The 26,523-nt window shown below is 34.3% G+C and overlaps 1 protein-coding gene across 1 annotated transcript in view; it reads left to right on the forward strand.

The window, feature by feature from the left end:
- MYO9A (myosin IXA) overlaps nt 1-26,523 on the forward strand; it is a 193,691-nt gene that overhangs the window by 37,565 nt on the left and 129,603 nt on the right. Inside the window, exons 8-12 of the mRNA XM_069458108.1 lie at nt 734-823; nt 5,420-5,536; nt 8,138-8,272; nt 20,732-20,853; nt 25,943-26,084. Coding sequence (XP_069314209.1) covers nt 734-823; nt 5,420-5,536; nt 8,138-8,272; nt 20,732-20,853; nt 25,943-26,084 — 606 coding nt within the window. The remainder of the gene's footprint in view (nt 1-733; nt 824-5,419; nt 5,537-8,137; nt 8,273-20,731; nt 20,854-25,942; nt 26,085-26,523) is intronic.

The raw sequence follows: 26,523 nt of genomic DNA on the forward strand, positions 1-26,523 counted from the left end.
CAGTGGGATGCTATACAGCAGTTAAAATGAATAAACTTGATCTGAATTTTTCACATAGTTAGATATCAAGAACATATGGGCAATATGGAACCATACCAGGTATGTGTTAAATACATTTGACAATATAACATAGTGTTTATGAATACATTTAATACATATAAAATTATAAAAACATGAGTTGAAATGATACGTGTCAAATTCATGATAGTATTTGCCTCTGGGGGAGAAAACAAAGAAAGCATCAACTTTTAAAGTTTAGGATTCATAAATGTAAATAAGCATATGAAACATAGATAAGTACATATTGGAATAAATACATATTGGAATTCAAGAAATGCTGTCACGTTTTAGTCCTTATCTCCAGGTTGTGGGATTATGGTTGATCATCTTAAAACATTTTTCGAACTGTTCTATATTTTCTACATTTTTTACGATGAAATATGTTTCTCTGTTGTTATCAGAAAGCAAATCTAATTAAAAATAAAAGACTTATTTACCCTCTCTTTTCTTTCTTTCCTTTTTTGGGGGGATAGGAAGTCGGGTGAGTGTGACACTTAAATTTCACTTCAGCCAGTATTAAAATTGCCAAGTGTATTTTCTTTGTTTTCTTTTTTCCTCTATTATATATTTACTAATATCATTAAGGTTTTTTTTCTCTATTTGGCTTTTCAAAAAGATAATTCAACCCATTGTCATTAATCTTATATATTGAATTTACTTTTCTGCTTTATAGGTTAAAGAAGAGATGCTATTTGAAGCATTAGTTACAAGGAAGACAGTGACAGTGGGAGAAAAGCTTATTTTACCATATAAGCTGGCAGAGGTATGATAAATTTTCTTTGAAATTAAAGCATTCTGAACATTTTTGGAAGTTTGTGTTTTTTCTCTTAACAAAGTGAAAATAACAGCAACAAAAAGTGTTGATTGAAATATTTTCTAGGTCCTTGAAATTTGATTGTGGATTTTCCACTGACTTGGAAACTTAAAGATGAATTTGATTATTAGCAGTAGGCTTGCATTTTTTCTCCAAGGACCTTAATCTCTTCACCATTCTTAAGTTTCACATTGTTAATATGGGGTGGATAGATGTTAGATAGAATTATAAATGAGCAATATTTGGCCCAATTGATTATTCTTTCTTGGGACTGTTTCTTCAGTCATCATCTAGCATATGGTACTTTACTGGTTTACTCTTTCATTGTTGGCCACTCCTTTGCAATTCTTTTTGCTTGCTTTTCTTTTTTTCTTGACCTTTAAAAGTGGAGTACCCTAGGACACAGTCCTTGTTTTTTCTTCTCTGTATTCTTTATCTAGTTTATATCTCTCAGTCCCATGGCTTTAAATATCATGTATATACTGAGGCTCCCAGGTGAGATTTGTTGCTATTAGTATACTACTCAGGTGTATAGAAACAGGAAAATTATTGAAAAGCCACTATTTTATGGAATAATTTTATAAAAGCAATAACATATCAAACTATGACAATTATTATAAAAATAGGACATGAATATGAGATTAGAAGTTAGAAGACACAGAAGTGAGGAAATTGTGGTTGAATTCTAGAGAATGTTTTTTAGGTTGACACTGATCCATTTATCCCATTTTTTTAGGTCTGTCGTAACTGTGTTTCCAAGTCCAGATTTCTTCTTATGTCATTTTCTATAGTTCTCCACACAAAGAGCTCCTTTCTAAACAATAAAAAAGCCAAATCTTTTAGAGTTTTGCCTTTCTTTAATATAAAGGTTCAGTGCTTTCGTGTTTTCTTTTATAACGTTTTTGATTACAAAATTTTTTCTATGTTTATTTACATTTTTAACATTAGATTCAGCTTTCTGAAATTATTTTGTATCCTGGATTTTATTTTTGTTTGCATTTGTTTGGTGTATTTATTTATTTTGTTTAATGAATATTTGAAAACCCTTTTTTGTGCTCAGAAATGTAAAAGGCATTATGGGTATTATGGGTGGCAGTCCTTAAAGGTTTTAGTATTTTACCTGAAGAGCAATGGAAAGCTCTTAAAGTATTTTATGCAAAAAAGGTTTCTTAGATTTTTGTTTTTAACGGAGCACTCTGGCAGCAGTGTGAAGAATCATTTGGAGGAGTGTATTAGTTTTCTACAGCTATGTAATAAACTTAGCAACTTAATACAACACAGATTTATTATCTTGACTTTCCATTGTTCATGAGTCTGGGCACAGATTAGTTGGGTTCTCTGCTCAGGGTCTCAGCAGGCTTAAATCGAGGTGTCCCATCAGGGTTGTGATCTTGTCTGAGGCTTGAGGTTCTCTTCCAGGTTCACAGGTTGACAGCATTGGTGCCTTGTGGATGTAGTACTAGAGTACCTGATTTTGTTGTTATTGTTGGCTCTCAGTCAGGGGCCATTCTCAGCAACTAAAGGATTATGCTGTTTCTTGCCTTGTGGCTTTGCCTACAACATGGCAGTTTGCTTCTAGAGGAGAATCTCTGATAGCAGGACTCCATATCCTTTTGAAGATCTTTCCGTAATTAATTCAGGCCAACCCAGAATGATCTTCCTTTGATTAAAAAAATCACCTGATTTGACCCCTCATATTTTTAAAATCCCTTCACCTTTATCATATAACAAAAGCTAATTATGGGAGTGAAATCTATTGTATTTATACTTCTGCTCACATTAAGGGGAAGGGATTATACAGAACATGTACCCCAGGGGATGAGAATCTTGGGGGACATTTTAGGATTCTAATACAGAAGGCAAGAGTAGATGTAGAGAGATGAGTTCAGAGGCTGTAGTAGTAAGGAGAAAAATGTTTGCTTTGTCTAGAATTGTGACATACTAAAAGGGAGAAATGTATGGATTCAAAAAGAAAGAAAATTAGAGATTAAATCAACAAGACCTAGTAATTGACTTGAATAATGAGAGGCAAGGAAGAAATAGATGTCAAGGATGAGTCCTAAGTTTCTGGTTTACACTACTGTAAGCATATTGGTACCCTTCAGTAAGCTAGCAAACACTAAGTGAGATCTTGTTTGGGTTGGAAAATATTACTTGGTATTTGGGCTTATTGAAATTAAGCTATCATAGGCAGGACTGCATTTCAGAGAAAAGAGGTGAGAGTGTAAAATTGAGAGTTAGGGAGTAAATAGTTATTATATTGGTGTATCTGGATGCTATGTAGCTAGGTATTTTATAAATAGTACATCATATAAACCATAAATACTGTAAATAGGCTTTGATTGTTATCTTAATCTGAAGATCTGTCTTTTAACTAAAAATTCAATCCATTTAAAAACTTTATTGTGGCCAGGTGCAATGGCTCACGCTTGTAATCCTAGCATTCTGGGAGGCTGAGGTGGGAGGATTCCTTGAGCTCAGGAGTTCAAGACCAGCCCGAGTAAGAGCGAGACCCAGTCTCTACTAAAAATAGAAAAATTAGCCAGGTGTCGTGGTACCTGCCTGTAGTCCCAGCTACTTCGGGGGCTGAGGCAAGAAGATTGCTTGAGCCCAGGAGTTTGAGGTTGTAGTGAGCTACGATGATGCCACTGCACTCTACCTAGGGTGACAGAGCAAAACTCTGTCTCCAAAAAAGAAGAAAAGAAAAAAAACTTTATTGTGCTGGATGACGTGTCTCACTCTTACTCAGGCTGGTCTCAAACTCCTGAGTTCAAGCAATCCTCCCACCTTGGCCTCCCAGAATGCTAGGATTACAAGAGTGAACCACTGTGCCCGGCCACAATAAAGTTTTTTTATGCTTATTCTGTTTTATGCTTATTTATTTAGTTTTAAAATATTTTACTTTTGTTGAATTTGATCAGATTGTCCTCATTCTTGTTTTCCTTCTTGGGAAAAACAGAATGGTATTCTACCATATATGCCAGTTTACTACTGGTTTTCTTGGTAGTTGGTCCTCTGTATCTGAGGGTTCCACATCTGAGGATTCAACCAACTGGAGATTGAAAATATTTGGGGGGAAATCAATAAAAAAAAACAATATAACATAAAAAATAATACTAATAAAAGTATAGTGTAACAACTATTTACATAGCATTTACATTGTATTAGGTATTGTAAGTAATCTAGAGATGGTTTTAAGTATACAGAGGATGTGCGTAAGTTATATGGAAATACTATGCCATTTAATATAAGGGACTTGAGCATCCTTGGAGTTTGCTATCCTGGGTGGGTCTTAGAATCAATCCCCCCACCCCTCTGATACTGAGGGATGATTGTACTCTATTAACTTGCCTAAGAGTAGAATTTTAGAGTCACATTCCTTTTTCTCTCAGAACTCTATAAACATCTTCCAGTTATTTTCAGGCTGCTAGTGTTGAAGAGAGAGAATTTGATACCAGTCTTCTCTTTCCTATGTAGGCATTTATTTTTTGGTCTAGAAACTTGAAGCTTTTATTTTTTTCCTTGATATTCAGAAATTAATTCATCACCTATGTTGTAGGTCATAGTATTTTATCCCGTTTACAGATGTGTAAGCTGTAGCCTAAGTTTAATTTGATCATGGTTACACAGTTAGAATAAGTAGAAAAACTGGGATCGGAAGATAGTCTATCTCCTAATCATTGCTCTCTATTTTCTCCACTTTAGAACAGGGATATAAATATGTACCTGAATATACAAGCTGCAGAAAAACCCCTATATAATTAATATGTAAATTTTTAGAATTTGTATTCTTCTAAGTGCTAGGACTCAATTTAAGAGACATAACTTTTTTTTTTTTTTTAATAAATTGAAGTGCTTTACGAATGGTGAATTTCTTTAATTGATGAACTTTATTTTTTAGAACAATTTCAGACTTTACAGAAAAATTTGAGCAGACAGTACAGAGAATTACCATAAACTTGAGAAAGCTTTTGAAGTGAGGCACAAAGTAAATGTTGTAACTCCATAATCAAGGAATTGTTACTTTGTCTGGGGATGGAGTAATTCTAGAGGCTACTGAGGATGACAAGCTGATGACAACTAGGAATGTGATGGTGCTTGTACTATATGTATGTTTTAAGAGTGTGATTAGGATTCCACAAATACTAATGCCTTTTTGCTAACAGATTTATTCCTCTACCTAGAATACTCTTCCCTACTTTAGCTGGCAAGATCATTTGTTTGTAAACTTCTAATTATACCTTCTTTCCTAGGGGAAATATATACCTCAATTTTTACTAAAAATGTTTTGAACTGAGTGACCTACATTTTGTTTCTCTTATCTTTCATGGCAATTTTAGCCTAGATTCCCTGAGCTGGACTAAATTCCTGAGTACATGTATAAAACTTCAATTATACGCTATTTATATTGAGAGAAAAATTAGTTTCTAATTCAGGATACTAAGTTTTCTTTCTTGAGTGAGAGCAAGACACACTTTGTTATAGTATCTCAGTCATATCATTGTCAAGTCCACTTTTACTCCTAATGCCTTTCTTGTTTTTCAGGCTGTAACAGTGAGAAACTCCATGGCTAAGTCTCTATATAGTGCCCTGTTTGACTGGATAGTTTTTCGAATTAATCATGCACTTTTGAATAGTAAAGATTTAGAGCATGATACCAAGGTAAAGATACATTGGATTATAATATATTTTTCCTTGAAAACTGTTTTAATAGATGAAATTTAAAAACAAAATTATGTAGAGTAATAAGTAAGAATCACTTTTACTTTTGTTATTTATTTCCCTATTGATAGGAACTGTTCTGTCTTTCTAGACCTTTTATCCTATGTATTTACCTTCTGAAGACATGTATATTAAGAGTTGCTTTTAAAAGTATAAATAGAATCATGCAATCTCTATTGTTTTAAACTTGTATTTTTTAACCTAGGATCTCTTGAAATATATTCTATATCGTTATATATCTGGACCTTGTTATTTTTTAATAATTGTGTAATATATAGTATGATGTGTACGATAAATCCATCTATTAAAATATTTTTGTTTTATCATTATAAACAATGGTGTAGCAAATATTCTTTTACTTATTTTTGTGCATATTTCTCTAGGATAAAATCCTCAGAGTGGAATTGCTAGATTTAAGGATGTATATAGTATATGTTTTAAAAATTTGGTAGTTACTGCTAAATTGCTTTCCAAAAAAGACTGTACACTTCTACCAGCAGTATATGAAAGTGCCTTTTAGCCTACACCTTTACCCACATTGGATATTATCAGTATTTACATCTCCTAATCTGATGAGAGGGGAGCTATCCCCTTTTATTGCATCTTTTCAATGGTAGATGAAAGTTAAGAGTCTCCTCATGTTTTCTCTATTTTATTTCTTCTCTGCATTATTTCCTTATATGTTTGTATTATTTTTCTTTTTTATTTTGTCTTTTTGTTACTCCCTTTTAGGAGCTGTTTATTCTAGATATTATATAGACTTATTGTTGTCCCATAAAAATATTACATCATAAAAATATTGCTATATAGAGACAAAAATAATTTTAGGAATTTTGCAGGTCTTTGCCCTGCCTAAGGGACCCAATTTTTTGCTGGGAGCATAGCTAACCCCTCACAACTTATAGTTTGATATATATTGCAAATATTTTCTCTCTTAGTTACTTGATTTTCAAGATTTATTTATACTTTCTATTTTTGTGCCCTTACGTTGTAAATTTTTTTGTGGTTAATTCTGTCATTCTTTTCCTTTTTAGTCTTGGGTTTTATGTATTTATTTTACTTACATAGGAAGACCTATTCTAGCCCAAGATTACAAAATACTTATACTCTTAAAATTAAATTTTTTTATGTTTAAGCTTTTTTCCAGTTAGAATTTATTTTTAATATGGCAAATTATAGGTATTTAGCTTAATCATTTCAAATCCAGTTTTATTTTTTTACCAGCCTTTATGAAATAGTCTTTTTTGTCAAACTGATTAGAAATGTCATCTTTATTATTTAATCCTACTGTCTTAAATGTAAAATTGCTCTTATAGTAATTTTTCATGCTTCAAGTAAACCCACAGTTATAAAAATTAATTTATCAAATTGACTTATTTTTGAAGTACATTATATTCGTTTTTCTTCTTAAGGGCCTAGACTCAATCAAAATTAATCAAAATACTTAGTACAGACTTAAAAAAAATACTACTTATCACTTATTACATCAGTTTGCCCAGCATTGTCTCTTAGCACCAGTGGAAAAAAATTGTTTTTATTCAACCAAAATTGTCATACAACTGTATTTCAGGAATGGGGTCAGGGTGGTGAGAATAGTGTATGCAGGTTTGAGAGTCAAATCTCTATCATCTATAGTAAGAAGGTAGAAAGATAATTTCTAGAAGTAAAATATCAAGAACTAGAATACACTTATGTTGTCTATTCTACCAGACAGCTAAAAGATTTGAATGCTGTTGACTTTAGGGAGCAGACATTGATGATAAGGAAGGAATTGCTGTTTTTTGTGTTAATATTTAGTACTGTTCGACATTTTAAACCTTGTAATTTTCTTTATGAAATTTTTTAATTTTAAAGAACCGTATGTTCTGATATCTGGTTTCATTCTCAGTCTCCATGCGGCTGATCAAATATACTTGTTAGTTTGATTCTTAAAGCAGAATTTCAGTTATTGGGACATAGAAGTCAAGATAGGAAGCATTACATAGTCCTCTTGGCATAGCCAGGAGTAACATAGCTCTCCTGATCCTTCACTTAAGTAAACTTTTGATTTCCCCATAGTCTGTTATTTCCATTCCTTCTTGGAGTTTAGCAATTTCTAAGTTTAGAGATTTCTTGGAGTTTAATGGATTTCTAAAATAAAAATAATAGGCCATTAACTTTGCTGTGTACATTTTTGTAAAGTAATCCATGGATTATATGTGTTGAAAATTTGGATTTTTGTTTGGTAAGGATAGGGTTTTGCTATATTGCCCAGGTCTTGAACTCCTGGCCTCAAGTGACCCTCACAGCTTGGCCTCCCAAAGTGCTGGGATTATAGGCGTGGACCACCAGGCTTGGCCTTGGTTGTATTTTTATAATTAGGATTAAAATAGAAAGATGAAGATAAAGAGAACTAAAATACTTTTAATTCATGGTATATTTTGGTTGAACACTGGCCCAAAACAATCCCCTCTCCACTGCTATAGAGGACTTGAGCATTATATTATTCATTACATAAATTTGAGCATCATTTTTTAACCAGTATTTTCTCTTGTTTTACAGACTTTGTCCATTGGTGTTCTTGATATTTTTGGGTTTGAAGATTATGAAAATAACAGCTTTGAACAGTTTTGTATTAATTTTGCTAATGAACGTTTACAACACTACTTTAATCAGCATATCTTTAAATTGGAGCAAGTGAGTACCTAAATATGTGTATGCTTGACCCCCCCAACAGATTTTTGAGTCATATTCATGATAAGCATTTAAAATCTTATGTTTCATTGTAGATATTGTGGTCCACATGTCATTATAAGCAGATGACAAATCAGGGCTTAGTTTTTGAGCCATGTCGTACGGGGTTTTATAGTCCCCATGTATATTTGCGAATATGTGCTGATTTGAGTGCACTTTTGAATGAAGAGATGCACAGGTTTGTTATGATTTTTGTTGGTGGTGTTGAATTTTAATTGTTACCATGGATTTGGTCATTTTGTGTAATGTTTAAGTACAGTTGGCCTTCCAATATGTTCAGGTTTCAAATCCAGAGTTGAAACTTAACAGTGGATACAAACCCACAGATACAAACTGGTGAATACAGAGGACTGACTGTAATAAGCCATTTTATATAAGGGACTTGAACATCTGTGGATTTGATATTTGCAGGAGATCCTGGAACCATTCCCTTGTGGATATGGAGGATCAACTGTATGCTTGTTTGATTGCTTTGTTTCTTAGTTCTAGGATGGAATAGAGGAGCTTATTAATAGAATCTTGAGTCAACACAGAATGTGGATACAAAGAAACAGGACAGTGTGGAGAGACCAAGTGGGTAACTAAGTATTTGTTGTGAGAATCTCAAGATTGATTGAGTTCATATAAAAAGAGTGAACTTTCAGTTTCCGTGAGAATTATTAGGGAAAAGGAAAGGTCAAACAAAAGGTGGGCTTTTCCTCTAAACTAAGTTCAAAATCAGTACCAGGTTGAGATTGTAATCCAAAATTTCAGTTTGTGTATGAGGACATATAGCAGACACAGGGTTTATCACACTCAACTGAAGGGAAATGATGAAGAATGGAGAACAAACAGAACGACCACAACAGCTAGCAGGTTTGCAAAACAAGGGGGGTAGAAAAGATCTTTCTGTCACCAAGCCCCTCATCATTCTAGCTTGTTGTGCTCTGTCTTACCTTTAAGCACAAAAGACATAATGGCTTTTTTTGCTTAAAAGGCATAATGGATGGTTAACAGTAGCACAACAGTACTACTCCTGGCCACCTTGATGAATGCTGGAAGTTTGAAACACATAACATTTTAGCTAGACATTACACTGGAACTGTTAAAAGATAATATTATTTATTATAATATTAGCTAACACTTACATAGCGTTACTTGTAAGGCAGTCCTGTTATTATTCTAGTTGTAGAGGTGATACCTAAAGCTAGTATTCAAACCTTAATACTCGGCTCTATAAGTTTTGCTTTTAAATAAAAGCTAAGATGGGATTTCTATCTTGGTCTCTTGATACACACTAGGGCCTTAACATACTAAATTAATATATATTATCTCTTGCAAATAAATATATGTGTTGGAGGGGTGAGGGAATGCCTTTCCTTGAGTGTGTTCTCAGTTTTACAGAACAAAGTATCAATTGCTCCAAGGACCATTAAACAAAAGACTGCTTAAATTACTTTTGAAGAAGAAAGGTGTTCTCTTATTGTGAACCGAAATTATTCTTACCTTTTCCAAAAGTCTAGATTAAACATGGAGAGCCATTAGAAATGCCTTGGCCATAAACATGTTGTATAAAAATAAACCCCTACAGTTTATGGAAAATGTGCTCAAAACTTCTAGAGGGTGGGTGTTCCTCATTTACTTGCTACTTTCTGAATGTCATAGTTTTGGGCAGCCTGGTGGAATTATGTATCAGAAGACTTAGATTCTAAGCTGTAACTTTTTTGTTCTCAAGTCTCAATATTCTCTTCTATATTCTGTGATCTAGTGGGTATGCCTTTGATGTAATTTATGGAAAGTTTAGAGACCTTATGCCTCTTTACAATCCCATCTATATTATTTTCCCTTTCTCTCCCTCTCCTAGCTTTTCCACTTAAAAGGGATTTGCTGGGAATAAGAGATTTAAGATAGTTTAAATATTAAGTTTCTTATTTATATGTGTATCACTGGTACCTGACAAGAGATGGGTACCCAGTGATTATTTGTTAAATTCAGTTGAATACAAAATCAGTTAAGAAAAAAGAAGATAAAAATAAAGCATCAAAGATGCATTTATAGGAAAAATGTTGAATATTATTATTGTGGTTCAGTTCTAAATTTTGTCCAAAAGGAGTACATAGCAGGTACATAGGATGGGAGAGGGATAATTATATTGCCATGTAGGATGAGAAATGCTATAATCACATATAAGGTAAAGTACTTACACAAAGGATGAAGTTGATTAGAACTACCTGGAAGTCTGCAAAGATTTTCTAGGGGTGATTCTGGAATATAGTTTTGAATATTGAGTTGGAGCTTACGGGATTGTCAATGGGAAAAAGATATTTTAGGCAAGGTAACATTATACTCCAAACGCTGGGACCTTGTATGTCATGCAGAGAAAATTAAAATTTTTTCTTTTAGAGATTGAGGAGCTATTTGAAATATATTTAGCAGGGGACTTGAATTGGAATTGTGGAAGATGGACTGAAGAGTTGTGAACTGGAGGGAAGGAGATAGTCTATGAACCAGTTGAAGTATAGTAATGTGTCACTTAACAATGGGGGATATGTTCTAAGAAGTGTGTTGTTAGGTGATTTTTTTGTTGTGCGAACATTATAGAGTGTACTTACATAAACCTAGATGTAGCCTACTACATACTTAGTCTCCTAGTCTACAAACATGGACAGCATGTTACTCTACTGAAAACTGTAGGGAATTGTAACACAATGCTAAGTATTTGTGTATCTAAATGTATCTCTAAACAGAAAAGGTACAGTATAGATACGGTATAAAAGATAAAAAATGGGCTTGGTGCAGTGGCTCGTGCTTGTAATCCTAGCACTCTGGGAGGCTAGGGCAGGAGGATGGCTTGAGGCCAGGAGTTTGAGACCAGCCTAGGTAAGAGTGAGACCTCATCTCAACAAAAAATAGAAAAATTAGCCAGGCGTGGTGGCGTGTGCCTTTGGTCCCAGCTACTATGGAGGCTGAGGCAGGAGGATCACTTGAGCCTAGGAGTTTGAGGTTGTAGTGAGCTATGACGACTGCACTACACTCTAGCCTTGGTGACAGAGTGAGACTCTGTCTCAGAAAAAAAAAAAAAAATGATACATCTGCATAGAACAAGTACTATGAATGGAGCTTCCAGGATTGGAAATTGCTCTGGGTAAGTCAGCGAGTGAGTGGTGAATGATTGTGAAGGTTTAGGACATTACTGTATACTACTATTAACTTTATAAACACTGTACACTTAGGTTACACTGAATTTAACTTTGGAAACCAGTTGGGCAAATCTTCAAAATGCTAAACACAGTTATCATATCGCCCAAAAATTCCACTACTATGGTTTACCCAAGAGAAATGAAAACATATATACACCCAAAGACTTGTATGTGAACTCTTCATTGCAGCATCATTCATAATAGCCCCAAATTAGAAACAATCTATAATAGATGTCCATCAACTAATGAATGGACAAATAAAATGTGGTATATCCATACTCTGAACTATTTATTACTTGTCAATAAAAAGAAATGAAGTACAGACACATGCTACAACATGGATGAAACTTGAAAACATTATGCTGAGTGAAAAAAGCCAGTTACAAAAGGACAAATACTGTATGATTCTATTACATGAAATGTCCAGAATAGGCATAGCCATAGAGACAGAAAGCAGATTAGCACTACCCAAGTAGTACCCAAGGACTAGCAGGCTGGAAGGGATGAGGGAATGGCAGTTACTGCTAATGGGTGTAAGAGTTTCCTTTAGAGAAGATGGAAATGTTCTAAAATTATATTGTGGGGATAGTTGTCCAACCTTATGAATATATATTTAAAATTTGAATCATATTGTTTAAATGGAAGGATTTTATATCATGTGAATTATATCTCAATAAAGCTGTTTCAAAAAAAGAAAGGAAAAAATAGTTAATTTTTTAACTGTACGATACTTTGATTAAAGCCCATTAAGTTTATAAAATATAAAAAAAAAATTTCTTTTTTTTTTATTTTTTATTTTTTTATTATTTAATTTATACACAAGATACTTCGTTAGTATCTTTTTTTTTTTTTTTTTTTAATTTAAAAAATTTTTTTAGAGACAGGGTCTTGCTCTGTTACCCAGACTGGAGAGCAGTGATGCAATCATAACTCACCGTAACCTTGTACTCCTGGGCTCAAGAGATCCTCCCACCTCAGCCTCCCAAGTAGCTAGGACTATAGGCATGTGCCACCAGGCCTGGCTGATTTTTGTTGTTGTTGTTGTTGTTGTTATTTTTTGTGGAGACGGGGTGCCACTCTGTTGCCCAGGCTGGTCTCAAACTCCTGGCCTCAAGTGATCCTCCCATGTAGGCCTCCCAAAGTGCTGGGATTACAGATATAAGCCACCACGCATAGCCTCTTTCTTCAATAATAAATTAACCTTAGCTTACTCTAACTTTTTTTCCTTTATAAACTTTTAATGTTTTTTTTAAACTTTTTGACTCTTATGTAACAACATTTAGCTTACAATACAAATACATTGTACAGCTGTACAAAAATATTTTCTTTATGTCCTTATTATATAAGCTTTTTTCTATTTAAAAATTTTAAAAATTGCCTCTATAATTGTTCATATACAGGATCTTGCACTCAGTCCAAAAAAAAAAAAAAAAAAAAAGAGAGAGAGAGAGAGAAAGACATACATGGAGGCAGATCAACATGAATAAAACCAAGAGAAATGAAAGAATAAACAATACCATAGGGGATCTAGATAATGATGTTATCAGACGTGGACTTGAAAGTATTTTATTAAAGAACTACAAACCACTCAAAAATTCCAAATTTAGGAAAATATTGAACTAAAGAGTGAAATTAAGAATCTAATGATGGTATTTAATATTTAGATATAGGTTAAGAAAAAAAATTAGTGAATTGGGAGTTAGGCCAGAAGAAAATAGCCTAATGAATGAAGACAAAAAAGGAAAATACAAAGAGTATAAGAGACTTACACTCTAAGAAACTTGTATGCCAAGAACATAGTGAAAATGTCTAATCTAATATATGCCATAGGGATTCTGGAAAGATATTTTTGAGAGAAATAGAATAGGATCGAAGCCATATTTGAAGAGATAATAGTATAGAACACGCCAAAACTGTCAGAACACAAAACAACACACCAAAAAGCATACATTTGACAAGCTCTGAGAATCCAATGCATGATAAATACAAAGATATTTGTACCTAGGAGCATTATTGTAAACCAAAGACAATGAAAAAAATCTGAAAAGCAGCCAGAGGAAAGAAAAGGCAGTACAGATGCTCCTCACCTTTTGATGGGGCTACATTTTGATACCCCCATTGTAAGTTGAAAATATTTTAAGTCGAAAATGCATTTAATACACCTAATCAACCAAACATGTCTTAACATAGCCTACCTCAAATGTGCTCAGAACACTTACATTAGCCCGTAGTTGGGCAAAACCATCTAACACAAAGCCTATTGTATAATAGAGTTGAAGATCTCATGGACTGCATATCACTAGCCTGGGAAGAGATCAGAATTCAGAGTATGTGGAAATTGCCACAGTTTAACCCTAGTGTAAGGTCAAAAAATCCTAAGTCAAACGAACCATCGTACGTCTGTGATGTAGATATCTTTTTAAAAAATTTTTTATTTTTAATTATTATGGGTATATAATAGTTTATCTTTATAGAGTACCTGTGATATTTTGATATAGGCATGTAATATCAATTAGTCAAATGAGGGTGATTGGGCTCCATCATCTCAGGCATTTAACAGTTCTTTGTGTTAGGAACATTTTAGTTCCACTCTTTTAGTTATTTTAAAGTGTACCCTAACTTATTGTTTATTATAGTCACTTTCTTGTGCTATCAAATATTGTTTATTCTATCTAACTGTATTTTTGCACTCATTAACCATCCCCACTTTATCCCTACCTCCCCGCTACCCTTCCCAGCCTCTGGTAACTGTCATTCTACTCTCTGTCTCCATGAGATCAATTGTTTTTAATATTTAGCTCCCACATATGAGTGAGAACATGCAAGATTTGTCTTTCTATGCTTGGCTTATTTCACTTAGCATAATATCCTCCAGTTCCATCCATGTTATTGCAGATGGCAGGATTTTGTTCTTTTTTTTGGCTATATAATATCCATTGTATATATGTACTACAATTTCTGTATCCATTCATCCATGAATGGGCACTTAGGTTGATTCTGTATCTTGGCTATCGTGAATAGTGCTGCGATAAATGTGGGAATATAGATAAGTTTTTGTTGATACACTGAATTCCTATCCTTTGTATAAATACTCAGCAATGAGATTGCTGGTCATATTGGTAGTTTTAGTTTTTTTTTTTTTTTTTTTGAGACAGAGTCTCACTTTGTTGCCCAGGCTAGAGTGAGTGCCGTGGCGTCAGCTTAGCTCACAGCAACCTCAGACTCCTCGGCTTAAGCGATCCTCCTGCCTCAGCCTCCCGAGTAGCTGGGACTACAGGCATGCGCCACCATGCCCGGCTAATTTTTTCTATATAGATTTTTAGTTGTCCATATAATGTCTTTCTATTTTTAGTAGAGACGGGGTCTCGCTCAGGCTGGTCTCGAACTCCTGACCTCGAGCGATCCACCCGCCTCGGCCTCCCAGAGTGCTAGGATTACAGGCGTGAGCCACCGCGCCCGGCCGGTAGTTTTAGTTTTTTGAGGAACGTCCATACTGTTCTCCATAGTGGTTGCACTAATTAACATTCCCACCGGCCGGGCGCGGTGGCTCACGCCTGTAATCCTAGCACTCTGGGAGGCCAAGGCGGGTGGATCACTCGAGGTCAGGAGTTCGAGACCAGCCTGAGCAAGAGTGAGACCCCGTCTCTACTAAAAATAGAAAGAAATTATATGGACAACTAAAATATATATATACAAAAAATTAGCCGGGCATGGTGGCGCATGCCTGTAGTCCCAGCTACTCGGGAGGCTGAGGCAGGAGGATCGCTTGAGCCCAGGAGTTTGAGGTTGCTGTGAGCTAGGCTGGAGCCACGGCACTCACTCTAGCCCGGGCAACAGAGTGAGACTCTGTCTCAAAAAAAAAAAAAAAGAAAAAAAAAGAAAAAACATTCCCACCAACAGAGTTGAAGAGTTCCGCTTTCTCCATGTGCTTGCCAGCATTCGTTATTGCCTGTCTTTTTGATAAAAGCCATTTTAACTGGGGTGAGATGATATCTCATTGTAGTTTTGATTTGCATTTCTCTGATGACTAATGATGTTGAACATTTTTTCATACCAATTGGCCATTTGTATGTCTTTCTTTTGGGAAATTTCTATTCAGATCCTTTGTCCATTTTTAATCGGATTATTTGATGTTTTCCTATTGAGTTATTGGAGTTCCTTCTATATTCTAATTATTAATCCCTTGTATGACAGCTGCATCTTTATAATCTAACAGTAAGACTGGCAGCCAACCTTTCAGTAGAAACAGGGGAAGCTAGAAGACAATAGGATATTTTTCTTTTTCTTTCTTTTTTTTTTTTTTTTTTGAGACAGAGTCTCGCTTTGTTGCCCGGGCTAGAGTGAGTGCCGTGGCATTAGCCTAGCTCACAGCAACCTCAAACTCCTGGGCTTAAACGATCCTCCTGCCTCAGCCTCCCGAGTAGCTGGGACTACAGGCATGCACCACCATGTCCGGCTAATTGTTTCTATATATATTTTTTAGTTGGCCAGATAATTTCTTTCTATTTTTAGTAGAGACGGGGTCTCGCTCTTGCTCAGGCTGGTCTCGGACTCCTGAGCTCAAACAATCCACCCGCCTCGGCCTCCCAGAGTGCTAGGATTACAGGCGTGAGCCACCGCGCCCGACCGGATATTTTTCTTAAAACTGATTGTTCAGGCAGCAGCTAAATTATCCCAGATTACAGCTCAAAGGTACAGGAAGGAATGAAGAACAACGAAAATTATAAAAACATGGCTGAGTCTAAATGGGTATTAACTAACTTAGACAAAGATAAAAATAACTTTTATCATTTAATGTTTATATACACCTAAAATACATGAGAACAATAGCATCTGAAGGGAGTAAATGGAATTTAAGGTGCGCTAAGATCTTTGCATTAACTACTAAATTACAGAGGATTTTATTTCTGTTAGACATTGGTAATTTAAGGGTACATGTTATGATTTCTAGAATAGCCACAAAATAGTAAAAGAATGTAAAACTTTTTTTAAGTTAATATAGGGGATAAGTAAAGTAAAAATAAGCAATCCAAAAGAAAACAAGAAAGAAATATAAAAGGAATGCTAAGAAAGCAGGACCAACAGCAAATAGTAAGATGGTCGATCCAATCTCAGAAATATCAGTGATTGCATTAAATATAGATTAATTACTCCAATTAGAAGCTAAAGATTATGAGACTGGATATAATATAAATCTAAATTGTTTGCTGCTCGTGAGAGCCACTTTAAGAAAGATTTTAAAGTAAAAGGATAGGAAAAGATTTAGCGAACCTTAAAAACAAAAAGCAGATATAACTGTATGTGTATATTTTAAATATTACTAGAGATAAAAAAGAATATCTCATAATTCTAAAAGGATCAGTTCATTAGGAAGTATACAATCCAAAATTTATAGGTGCCTGATAACATAGCTTGAAAATTTATAAAGCAAAAATTAATAAAACTAAAAGAAGAAACATATTTGTAATCTTAATGGAATGTTTTAACATACCTTGCTTAGTAGCTGATAGAACAAGCATTCAAAAAATCAGTGAAGAGGGTGGTATTGGTGCTTTTGTGAGCATCCAGTGGTGACTAACTCTCAGATGAGAATGACAGTTTCCCTGGCCTAATACCTAATCAGTAAGGATATAATTGCCATACATAGAATACTGTACCAACAGCTCCAGAATGTACATATTTTTCAAGTTCACATGGAATGTTTAAAAAATATGTTCATTTACTGGACCATCAAATAAGGGTTAAATTTCCAAGGATTAAAATGATATAGATTTCAATGCCATAATGAAATTATATCAGAAACCAGTAACTAAATGGTAACTGGAAAATATCTATATGATTAAAAATCAAGAAATGTGCTTTAAATAACCTAGAAGTTGAACAAATTACAAAATATATTGAACGTATTGAATATATTAAAACTGTCAGATGTGCTTAAAGTTATAGAGGAAAATTTTATAGTTGTTAGAAGATTTTAATGTTGAAAATCAATGATCCCTCCCAACAAAATGGGAAAAGATGAGCAAACAAAACCAAAGGAAAGTAGAAAGGAGGAAATAATAAAGATAACAGAAGAAATTGCATAAAAGTGAAAACAAATATACCATGGGAGAGGATCAGCCAAACTAAAAGCATAATAATATTTTGAAATGACTAATAACTTTGATAAACCCCTCTAGAAGTTCATCAGGAAGAGAGAGTGGGAGAGGGAGAGAGGCAGAGAGAGACAGAGAGAGAGAGAGGGAAATAACCAGAATCTTAGTGATAAAGAGGATATCATTGTGGATCCTATACCTATTAAAAAGAGAATAGGGGTCGGGCACAGTGGCTCACGTCTGTAAACTCAGCACTTTGAAAGACCAAGGAAGGAGGATTACTTGAGGCCAGTATTTTGAGACCAGCCTAAGCAAGAGTGAGAAAAATTAGCCAGGCATGATGTGCCTAAGTCCCCAGCTGAGGCAGGAGGATCACTTGGGCCCAGGAGTTTGAAGTTGCTGTAAACTATGATGACACCATTGCCCTAAACCCCGGGGACAGAGTGAGACCCTATCTCATAAAAAATTAAAAAAAAAAAAGGAAGAAGATAATAGGACTCACTGAACAACTTTATGTTAGTAAGTAGACATTAAATAATATGAAAAAAGAAATTTTTAAAAATGACACAGAAGAAATAGAAACTCTGATTCCATAACTATTAAAGAAATTGAATATGTAATTAAAAACTTTCTATAAAGAACAATGCAAGCCAAAGGCAAGGATATTTGCTAAGAGTTTTTATCATGAACATAGGCATATTACAAAAGGGGATTCCAAATGGGCAGTAAACATGGGAAAGTATTTTCACCTTATTATTCATCAGGGAAATTAAAATTAAAACCACAATGAAATACCCTTAGTCATTCACCAGAATGACTAAAATGGAAAAGGCTGATAATATAAGTATAGGAGAGAGATATTGATAAGGAAACTACCACACACTGATGGTGCGTACACATTGGTACAACCACTTCAGAAAGCTGTTTGGCAGTGTCCACTGTGGTTAAACATACCTAGTTTATAATCCTGTGGTTTCACTCTCAAAATATGCATAAATGCACACCAAAAGTCTTGTGCAGAAATGGCATTATTATCTTTAATGACTAAAAATCGGAAATAAGTGCAATGTCTATCAATAGTAGGGTGGGTGAATAATTTATTGTATATAAATATAATGGAATACTCATAGCAGTGATTCTCAAAGTGTTCCTTCCTTCTCCTTACTAGTAGTATCAGCATCACCTGGGAACTGTTTAGAAATGAAAGTTCTAAGTACTTGATACCTACATATACAGAAATTCTGGGGATGGGGCCTAACAGTCTGTATTTTAACAAGCAATTCATGTGATTCTGTTGTATATTAAAGTTTAGAATTAATGCTTTGTAGTGGCGTTTGGCATAATTTTTCTGTAAAGGGCAAGATAAGTCTTTTAGATTTATTGGGTCATGTAGTCTCAGCTTTTCTGTTACATTGAGAAACAGCCATAGATGATATATAAATGAGAGTGTTGTTTCACGATGTCTATCCTATAGCAGTTAAAATGAATGAACTCTAGGTGTGTCCAACAAAATGGATGTGTCTTTGAAACATAAGTTGAGTAAAAAAAAAAAGATAAAAAGAATATGTATTAAGTGACTCTGTTTAGATAATATGTATAAACAAATGAACCTTATCAATTGTATTCGAAGCTTTGGGCAGGAGGGTTTGTGTGGTCATTGAGAAGAGGGGATGAGGAAGACTTTTGGACTTCTAGTAAAGTCTGCAAAACTCATTATGCTCATGCTATCTGGGATGCTGCAAAAAAGAAGAGCTGGGGAAGGCGGGGGAATCCTTTCTTACTGCCATCTGTGGATAGCCTTTATATAATGATTTCTTGTGAAATTGTTTTTTTTTTTTTTTGAGACAGAGTCTCACTCTGTTGCCCAGGCTAGAGTGAGTGCCGTGGCATCAGCCTAGCTCACAGCAACCTCAAACTCCTGAGCTCGAGCGATCCTCCTGTCTCAGCCTCCCGAGTAGCTGGGACTACAGGCATGCACCACCATGCCCGGCTAATTTTTTCTGTATATATTTTTAGCTGTCCATATAATTTCTTTCTATTTTTAGTAGAGATGGGGTCTCGCTCTTGCTCAGGCTGGTCTCGAACTCCTGAGCTCAAACGATCCGCCCAACCTCGGCCTCCCAGAGTGCTAGGATTACAGGCGTGAGCCACCGCGCCCGGCCTGAAATTGTTAATTAAAAGGAAAGAATCAAGAATTTACCTCTCCTAATTTGAGTAACTGTAGTTTATTGTAGGGTCCATTCTTCTTTAGAGGATAAGTAATACACTAAGGATGATAGAATTACAAAATCACTGTTTTGCAAAACCACCATATTTGCAGAGAATTAATTTATTTGTGCAAGTATTATCAGTGAATGCTAAAATGATAGGTAAGCATTATCTTACCTGGCACCTAAATATCATTGCAGTGTGGAAATGTATCTCTTTTACATTCTCAGGTGCATCTTTCTAAAAAAATCTAAAAAGTAAAAGCATCAAAGGAATGAATAAAAGACTGTTTCCAAGTACAGAGAAGGAATAAGAAAAAAGTGGGTGCATCATAAGAGTGTTTTACGTAGTTGCTCAAGACCTGAGCTTTGAGTTTTTTAATCTTGGAATTTGAAAGCTTTTCTTTTTTAAAAAAAATGTTCTAAGGATTTTATTTTGCCAAAGTTAAGTGTGTATGAATTCCATATGAATTATATCATTGATTACTGCCCACTTGTCCCAGAAATTGTTTCATTAAATTCATTGTTGATGATCCAACAAATATAGGCCTTTTTCATGGCTTAGAGTCATGTGGGAGAGGTTAGGTTTCTTCATAGTATATTTTTCCTTAGCAGAGTTATCAGACAGTGTGGTTAAAACAAATCCAGCCCCAATTTTGATTAGGGTGGTCTCAGATATAGGATTCTAACCAAAAAATTTAATTGCATGTACTTTTTAAAGAAGTCAATTTATACATTTATATACATTGTATCAAGATTTGTACAACTGAAGTTATACACCCTTTTATTATATAGATTGGTGGTAAAAAAAAAAAAGACTTTTCGTTTAAGCATGGCAGAAGCTTTTCAATCTGTATTGTCATATACCTATTATTTGCTGCAAGATGAATAAATTATTATTTTTATATTTGGCTTTCCTAGGAGGAATATAGAACTGAAGGTATCAGCTGGCACAACATAGATTACATTGATAATACCTGTTGCATAAATCTTATTAGCAAAAAACCAACAGGACTGCTTCACCTGTTGGATGAAGAAAGCAAGTGAGTATGATTGTTTTCAATTTATTATTGGCCATTTGGGCTCCTCATCTCTTTTTAAGTTTAAACTTTGTTATTACATTGTCAAATAAAGAGCCATAGGGTTCCTTGTGTTTAATTTTTAAAATGGGTTTCTAGGTAAATAGGATGGACTTCACTATTTGAACTCATTTTTTTACTTAAACTTTGATGTTTAATTTGTTGACATATATTTATTATTTGGTTACATGTTCTTTTCTTCTTGAATTGAGTTTATATGAGATGTGATTGCAGTTTTCATGTTTAGCAGAAAAGAATATCATGATAGATTAGTGATGTCTGCCTTGACTGTACAAGTGGCAACGTATACCAAAATTAAATATAAACTTCAGAAACAACGCTTCATTTAACATCCTCCAGAATAGTCACACACTCTATAAAATATTATTTAGGGTTAAATTATCCTAAGAGTTGAAAAATCTAGAATTGGAGAAACTGAAATGAGGAGATTGTGAGGATACTTTTTTTATGACTCTTTGGTAAAAAAATTTAGAAATTGAATTAGTTCAACTGATTCGTAGTTTAATATTATACCCATTAAATTAGGATAGAAAATATTGGGGATTTACTATCACAGGTAGATGACTGTATATCAGATTTGTGTGGGACAATTTAAAGTTTATGCCTGCTGTCTAGTTTAGTTATTAAAAGTGAATCTTTTACTCTCAGAAATAACCTGTTTTATGTGATAATTTGTACGTCACTCTATTAATATGCCATAAACACAGAATTGCTGCATATGCTACATACACAAAGTAAGATGGTGGAATGAAAAATATAGCAGAAAGACTGCTAACAATTAAGTCTAGTATCATGTAACTCACTTTATCACTAGTCTATTCCCATTAAATGAATTAAGATACAGCTAACACAAGTAAAAAATACTTTTTCTGTCTGGAGTTTTGTCAGAGTTTGTCATATTATGCTATATGTCCTGAAACATACATTATCTCCTATAAAATTTTAAGGTTAGTGGTTCTTAACTCTGTATACCTTACTTCTAGTTTGCCTTTATTTGGAAAAGCTTCACAGGTGATTTTGATATTCAGTGTTGAGAACCATCATGGTTGATTATGAAATGATATGCAGTTCTCTTTGTTTGAAGTATTTTATGCTAACAAAAGTCTAAGCAAATTCAAGGAAAAGATCATATAGGTAGTAAATTGTGGGCTTGAGATTTAAACCCTCCAAGTATTTCTGACGAATAAGCTTGTGCTTTGAAGAATTATATTATTTGCTTCCCTATAATACTTAGGTGTTAGAGTCATAAGTCCAGGGTTTTTATCCTGTCTCAATTAACTATCCTTGGCCAATCTCTTAATATCCTTGGTCCTCAGTTTTGTATATAAAAAGGAAATGATGATGATAAATGATGATGTTATTTGCAATATATCTTAAGGTGTTTGTAAATAGCAATTGAGTTAGTGGATATATAACTAAAACATGAGTAGTGGAAGGGGTTCATATCTATCCTGTCATTCTTAGGCAAATTTCATTGAATGCACATCCAATTATACAAAGACTACATTTTGCTGGCCAGTTACTACTGCCTTATATGGATATAGCCTTGTGAAGAGAACATTACCTCTTTGCTGTTAATGCAAAAGCTTATGGGGTTAAGCCATGTGATCAGAAATTTCAGAGAGACATATTTTGGCTCAATAAAAGGAAGAACTTTCTAATCATTAGAGCTGATTAGCAACTGCTTCAAAAATTAATACAATTCTCCATTATAATATTTGCATCATTTGTCAGGGCATTGTTGTGGGTAGGAGACTGGACTGAGTAACTTTTTAATCATCCATCCCGTCAGTTATGTTTCTATATTCAGTTCCCTATAAAAGTTTTTAATAAGCTGTAATATTCCTCACTTTATAAGTCAGTACTATAGTTACTACCTTTCTTTGAAAATGGGCCATCATTATCATATAGGGGAAAAAAATTTCTCGTCCACCCTTTTAGGGTCTCCAGCTGGGGTTAAGAATTAAACTGACATACGACACATTAACAGGCGAAAAGCATATTAAGTTTTATTAAAATTTTACATGTACATGAGAATGTGCTTCACTTCAAAATGAAGACCTGATGAAGTGACCAGAGTGAAAAACTTACATTCCTTTTAGACAAATGATAAATTTATGGAGAAATGACAAGACAAAGGGTTTGGGATATGGGAAGTAAATTGCGGGGAAGTAACTATGATAATGTTGAGAAAAACTAGTGGAAGATAAGATGACAATTTTGAGAAAAACTGGTGAAATATAAGTAACTATGATAATTTTGAGGAAAACTAGTGGAAGATAAGGGTTATTTTAGTAAGTTAGTTTGTATAGATCCATATCAACGTTGATTTCCAGTCTATGGTGATAAAAATGTTTTTTTCTTCCCAGTACAGGGAAGGCATCTTTCTCATAGGGAATTTTATGGCCTGTTTTTAGGTAGAAAAGAGGAGGACAGAAGCCCTTCGTGCATCTACTGTTTCTCATGTACCTTTAGCTCAAAATAATACGTCAAAGATGCATATTTTAGGGTGTCATGTCCTGAACTCCTTCAGTCTCATGCTTTAACATCCCAGAAGATGCAAAGGCATGAACTATTTTTCGTCTGCCATTTATCTGTAAAGAGGGCTTGAAAATAAATTAGTCACATTTAGGAAAGGCTATTTGAGGACCCAAATTAACATGAATATTTTTTCTCTAAAAAAAATTTTGTTCTGTAGGGAATATATAACATGAAATATATGCTTAGTGGTGTTCCTACTTTATGCATGGTGTTCATAGTACTGCAGGTGCATGCGTTTGGAGTCAGAAGTCTTTGTTAATCTTACCCTTGCTAATACAGACACACTGACTGTATGATGTTGGGCAAGTTACTTAAGCTAGATTCTGTAGGATGCAGTGTGGTATTCAGGAAGGAGGAATAGTGTAAGCAAAGTCTCAAAGTTATGTATGAATAGGATGTTACAAGGATAATCAGTCTTTCCCTTAGTACTCAAAGTGTGATCTGCTGATAGAAGCAGTGGGCCACCTTGAAGCTTATTAGAAATGTAGAGTCTCAGACTTCCACCCTAGATCTGTTGAATCAGAATTTTCATTTTAACAAAGACTGAAGATTAGAGCATTTATTTAGGGCAGCATTATGTGAATCTTGCCTGCGCATAAGAATTACCTTGGGAATTTGTAAATAGCACTGCTGCTAAGTCATGACCTTGATAAATTAAATCAGAATTGCAAGGTAGGGTCCAGGCATTGGTAGTTTTGAAAGTTTCAGAGGTGGGCAACACTAGATTAAGAACTTCATAATGAGCGATAATGTCTGATTTGCCTCTGTTCCATGTTCTTTTGCCTGATAATATAATAGGTGTCCATAAATATCTGTCAAATGTAGGATCTGTAGAGAGCTTTCTTTTCCGTATTTCCCAGTTCTGAGTAAAGACTGTTCTCACATCTATCCTCCTTCCTTTGAAAATTTCTGTTCTCCATTTAAAAGTAAAAGAAAAATATGTCATAAGGTTTTCAATTACTCAGAGGATTAGAAGGTAAATAAACTACTACGTAGAGACAATGAGGTGAGCATCCTGTCTGAAGAGAAGCATTCTGTTGTGCAGTACTGAGATACAAGTTTATAGAGGTTGGGTTGGCCTAGGCTTAGAAGCTTGAGTTAGTCTGTTTGCATGTTCCATATGGTTTCTGAGTAGGCAAGGCACGTGATTAAAGCACTATTGTAGGAAAATTAATATTGATTCTATGCTTTGGTAACTTGAAAGAAAGTAAGATTAGAACTGGTGAGACTGTTACAGAGACTGCTACTGAAGTCTGTGTTTGAAATTATAAGAGTTGTAATCTGTTCTAGAATGGCTTTTGGGTTTTGGAGTGAGCTAGGTAGCGGAAGTGTTTTGAGGACGTGATAATATTTGAAAGATAAAGCAGGCCAATGTGACTAGGAAAATGGCAGTATTGGCAACATAAGTTGATAACATTTATGTAATCCCTATAGGATGCCAGCCTAGTATTAGATGTTTTCACTAGTGTTTTTTAGTTCTACTAGCACTATGATACCTAGTATTGTACTCATTTTATAGATTAGAAGACCAGTTCGCAAAGAACTGATAATCCAAACTATAATATGACTATTTGGTGTCAAAGACCGTTCTCTTTCCTTATTCCAATGCATACTATGTGATTAACCATTTTGGTTGTAATTTGGATTCATTGTTAAACCTCACATTTGTATTAGTCATCTTTACAACCTCATGTCACATTGTTTCTCATTATTTCAGTTACTGTTAAGTGAAGCTATTTTCTGGAAGATCTCCTTTTTCTGTCAGTGATATTTCCTCTATATGAAAGTCCTGTCCAACCTTTAACATCTAGCCCATTATTTCTTCCTATGTCCTCTGTGAACCTTTTCATTCTCAACCAGTAGTGATTTTTTTCTCTTCTGAAATTCTATATTTCCTGTTATGCAATTAATACTTAATACTACCTGTATGATTTCTAGATATGAAATGCACAGTCAGTACAATCAGTGGGTACAAACTCATTGATGTATATTTGAAATAATAGATATAGAAATATGTGGTAATTGGTACAGGTAAGAAAACTGCTACTTATTTATGCATGAAGAAATAGGAAACCAGATAATGTCTATAGATTTTAAGGACTTATGGAAATTGAGAGATTGTTCCTTTTTTGGAAGTTCTTGGCCCCAAAGAACATATGATTTGGGTTTTATTTTCCTTTGGGTTTTACAGTAGGGCAGAACAATGCAAATTAAGCTAAATATGTAACGACTTAATTTCTTGGTTCATACTTACAAAGTATGAATCTGGGCACATTGCAGGTTTTGATCCCTTATCTATAAAATAGGAATACCAATATATATTATACTCATTTTTAGCTTGTTATAAGAATCAGATTAGGTAATATAGGTGAAAACTGTTTATAAACTGCTAAATAAATGTGTTAGATGCCAGTGTAATTACAATGTACTTAAAAAGAACTGTACTAACTACGACATCTTTATTTAGTATTTTTTTCTTTTTTAAATTCAGCTTTCCACAGGCTACAAATCAAACATTGCTAGACAAATTTAAGCATCAACATGAAGAGAATTCTTACATCGAATTTCCAGCTGTGATGGAACCTGCTTTCATCATAAAACATTATGCTGGAAAAGTAAAATATGGGGTAAAGGTCAGTAAATTTCTCACTGTCTATGCTTTCAGGGCACAAGTGTATTCTTGATTGTGTCACTATCTCTGGTGCACTACGCTCTTTGTAATTTGTGGAGGCTCTTCGTCAGTAATGGAGACATTTTATAAAGATACTTCTAAAATTCAGATTCTGCTTTTCAATACGTTAGTGTCTTACATAAGGTAATATTTTTGTTGGTTTCTGCCTGCAGATAAACCTGATATTGTCATTTCATTTTAGTAACCTTTTTAGATCTGAAAGAACAGACAGCATATGTGTGTCTGAAACTCACTTGTTCGTCCACTTATTTATTGAATTTTTCCCTTCTCTATACCTGTAAGTCCTAACAGAGCCTTCATGTCTTTATGTACCATTAGGTATTTGTGAGCTTGCACTTTTAATGAATGTATTGAAACTCCTAAATCTTGTGGAGGGGAAT

Source organism: Eulemur rufifrons, chromosome 2, assembly GCF_041146395.1.
Source record: "Eulemur rufifrons isolate Redbay chromosome 2, OSU_ERuf_1, whole genome shotgun sequence".
Lineage (NCBI taxonomy): Eukaryota > Metazoa > Chordata > Mammalia > Primates > Lemuridae > Eulemur > Eulemur rufifrons.